At 32.7% G+C, this 4259-nt stretch overlaps 1 protein-coding gene across 1 annotated transcript in view; it reads right to left on the bottom strand.

The window, feature by feature from the left end:
- LOAG_19006 (hypothetical protein) overlaps positions 1-391 on the bottom strand; it is a gene marked incomplete at both ends in the record, with an annotated part of 2583 nt that extends 2192 nt beyond the window's left edge. Inside the window, 2 exons of the mRNA XM_020451665.1 lie at positions 66-139; positions 262-391. Of these exons, the coding sequence (XP_020304534.1) occupies positions 66-139; positions 262-391 (204 nt within the window). The remainder of the gene's footprint in view (positions 1-65; positions 140-261) is intronic.
- Positions 392-4259: the final 3868 nt, after the last annotated feature.

Genomic DNA, 4259 nt, shown 5'->3' with positions numbered 1-4259 from the left:
AATGAAATTTGCACCCAACAAATTATTTGCAAAACTTATAAACTTTATATTAATTAGGAGCCTACACTTTTAAACTGACATCCAGCAAATACTGTCAATCCGTTCTGAAGACATCGTTTCACCAAATCTCGACCAAACCCTGGAAATCATTTATGACTTATATATTATCAATTAGGATTTTTAAATCACCATTCTTCGCTGCCATATTTTGAAACGCTCTAAATCATTTTCCTTTCACAAAAGTGTTTTTGTCAATCTCACCGCTTCCACATCCAGTGATCAGTACCGCTTTCCTGTCAATTTCACCAATTGTCAATTTACGGCCCAATAATTCGTAAATAGCATACAGCAGCAGTGGTAATACAATAAATAGAATTGTAGATAAAAACATCTTCTATTAATGTCGCGAAAAACCGTTCGAGTTTACTTCGAAACAGATGAAATTACGAACACCTTAAAAGGTAAGGAAGGTATTTCGAATGAGATAGGTATTGTGAATGATTAAATGAAGAAATTACTTTTGCATTCTTTATGGGTTTCATTTCAATAAAAAATTCATGCTTTCATTGTAAATACAGAAAGAGAATGTTTCAAACTGCTGGCGGTGAGCAATAAAACACAAATGGCAATGCTTGAAGTTTTAGTGAAGGAAATTGGGGAAACAAATGAGTTAATTGAAAACTGGAAATCAGTCGGTGGCTCCTCCTGCTATCCTTTTTTATTACTTTTCCTTACTGAAAATACTTTTTCTGTTTTCTGAAAGTCAGATTTTGAATCAAGCTGATAAACAAGAAAACACTAAAAGGGGCGATTATTTGTATTATGGTTGAATTACCTACTTTTCGCAGATATAACTCACACTATTTTCAGTTAAATTCCAAGTCATTTGCATTGCTTTATAGGATATTTATGCGCCATTTTACAGAGGTACAACAAGCTAGAACAAATGAAAGCTTGAGATTGTAAAAAATGAATTCCAGGACACAAATGTTGTTCCGGTTTGTTCCAATTAACTTGTTGATTCGAAAACGAATACTTGAAGTGTGTTATTAATTGGAGTCTTAAATTTCAGTTAATATGATGATTCTGTAAATGAATTTCGAACTGTAGGAAGGATTTGAATGCTGCTTTCTGACCATAATAGTACCCATTAAACATTTCAGGTAATTGTGTTACAAACGTAATACTCTCCGCTCATGTAATTATTCGTAGCTTTACCCGTTTCGGAATAAAGTTAGACGACTTTTTGCAGCTCTAACAGAAAATTTCGCTGCTCGTCCTGGAGACTGTCCTTGAGGCCGCTGTAAGGAATGTTCATCAACATCAAAAGTAAGACTAATACAAAACCAAAAAAAAACCAGATCTAAACCAAAAATTACTTAAAGACAACGCTTTAGTCATTTCTGCCAACTTTAGTCACTTTCTGAACATTGGAGAAATGATATAAAATCGATGAAATGCTTCGGAAACTCTAATATCTTCCCATTCGGCAGTAATCCTTCGAAGTTGAACAGATTAAACTGCGAAATTTTGTATTTAACAATAATCGCCGCACTTCTTGTTAATCCATTAGTACTTCTTCAGTCATCTCGACAATTTTATTATGAGGAAAAGCGCGTATACACTCAGTAAAATTCAGAAAATCCTTTTTCAAGGTTCATTAAACCCTGAAACATGGAATTTCAGGTTATAGTAAAAAAAGAAAAAAACTTGGTAGGCTCGTAGGCAGAAATATGTTATTTGAGATTGATCATAGTACTTTAAAATGTGGAATATAAAGCCACTGCTAACGTTAACCAAGTTTCCTTCATTGCGGTAGGAATGTGTAGGAAAAGATCAGAAATTTATTGATCGAAACTTTGTTAACAATGAAGAAATTGATTTTTGTTTTACTAAATTTGGTTGGTTATGCGCTGAAATCCTCGGTGCTATCATTTACTTCTTTCAGCTCACAGAATTTCGTCGTTTTTTGAATAATCACAGTGCTTTGCTCATTATTGACATTACGAATGGAATGTGAAGCACTCATCATAACTTTTTTTCGTATCGTTTCCTTTCTCCTGTTCTTCTATCATCCTTGTCATTCCAGTCAATTTTTTTTTTCTTTTTAAATCATTTGTATCATGATGAACTTCTCGTTGTCTCCGCCAACAGGAACTGCTTTTGGAAACGGGTTTTATTTAGGTTCGTTTCAGCTGACCTAATGATTCGAAAGTATGAGAATGTTTAAGAGTGATTAAAGCATATTGATAAATCCGAAATCTCGATTTCCTTACATTCCATTATGAAATCTCTGTGAGGTTGCTTTCACCACTACATCTCAGTTCGCTATCATTTCATACTTCTCAGGATTTCATCTCTCGTATTCATCCTACTCAGTATTTAATCTTGAACAAATATTGGCAGCAATTTTGATTGATTATCGATTATAATGGGCATTTCGAATTAAACCACACAATTACTGGCACATTTTTTAAATTCGCTTTGTCGCATTACGAACTTAGTTGCTCGTACACCGATCAATATTACCAGAATTTCCAGCTGAAGATGCTGATACTTTAGGGATAACAAGTCTCGAATTTTTGAAGATCAGCGATGCTTCTTTGCTCGTATCATTGTTACTCAAAACATATATTGGTACTGGATAGGCTATCTTTGAAGCATTACAGAGGATGTGACTTTATATTCGTTCTACCGAACTTACTGTCAGTTATAGTATTGTCGTGAGTTGATTTTTGTAGTTCTCATTGTGTTGCTGATTGGCACAGATGAACTATTGTGTGAAAGGCTTCTTAATTTAGAAATATTTAATCTTCTTGGACGCATTATACAGGCGTAGAGGAAAACTTACAGATAAAGTCGATCACTGAGCTGATTTGTATGCCCAAACAACAATCTTCTCTTCTACGTGAGTTTCAGAAGCGCTGTTCGTTGAAGAACGATAAAGATCCAACTGGATCCAAATGATCGATTCTATGTATATTGGGAATGATCTGCAATATTCTCACAATGTACGTACTCCCATTTTATTGTAAAAATGGAGGAAGGTTACAGTACAACTTTGTTTGCCACAATAATTTGTGTGAGAATATAACTCTAGTTAATATATTGGAACATGTTCAAACAAGAAGACACTATTAGCATCACAAAGGATATTGTGTCTGCAATCCAAACATGGCAATTGATGCAGAATAAAAAGTCAATGGTAGGTAGATACAAAATTTAAATGAATTTGTCTGTCAAATTTAAGAGATGGAAGTTGGACCAATGATTCATTACCTTAAGATCGAAATATTCCTATTAGTTTATGTAATTTATATTATTATTAGTTTTAGACATTTATATTATTATTAGTTCATTATCAATCCATCCGTTTATATTATTAGTTCATGTATCATTTATCTAAAAAATATTGAAATTAAAACAACTTTTTAGCCATCAAATTCACACTGTTATAAATGTACATCGAAATATTTGCATTACAAAGTAATTTGATTTAAAAAAAAATGCTTCGGTTTTTACCGACTGTGATTTGATGACATCACCTTGTCGTTTATTCATGAGAGATTTCCAAGTTTTTATGTCATTCTTCTCTAGAAACAGATCCCATCGAATTATTCCTATTTTAGAGAAAGCGTTGATTTTGATCATCGTTGGGACTAAGAATTCCAAGGAATCATATTGAGAGATTAAAAACTGTAAAATACCTTATTAAATTTCCTTCCATCTTAGGATTTCAACTTTTATTTCGATTAATATTACCTTAATAGCTGCAAATGACTGCAAGGACCTTGTTTCGGTTCACTTTCCTTTCGTTAAAACTTCGATCATTCGAGAAGAATTATCTGATGTTTGTAACAACTTCATTGTAAATATGCTTCACTTCGGTATATTTCTTCAGTGCTTTAATCATTCTTTCCACTAACAATACTACTATAGTATCATTGTGCTTTCCAAAAAGTATCATTTATTTCTCCAATTGTCATAGCTAAAACTTCGATACGTAATTATTTGGATCATTAAAAATGACGATTCTCATATGCCCAAGTTAAACACTATTAGAAATTATAAAACAATAAGATTATCTTGTGTGCCTTTCTTTACCCAACACTTATTTTAATACAGTAATGTGCAAACTATTCTTCTTATGAAAATCTATGCCATTGTTTAAAACAGATTTCATAAAAAACAGTTTTTGAACCGGTAAATCAAAGGTGAGAAATCATTTAAATGCGGAATATTCTTCTTTCGTATCGGTG

Source organism: Loa loa (genome assembly GCF_000183805.2).
Source record: "Loa loa unplaced genomic scaffold supercont3.895, whole genome shotgun sequence".
Lineage (NCBI taxonomy): Eukaryota > Metazoa > Nematoda > Chromadorea > Rhabditida > Onchocercidae > Loa > Loa loa.
Note: the sequence above shows the minus strand (reverse complement) of the source record. Positions and strands in the feature narration are given on the sequence as shown.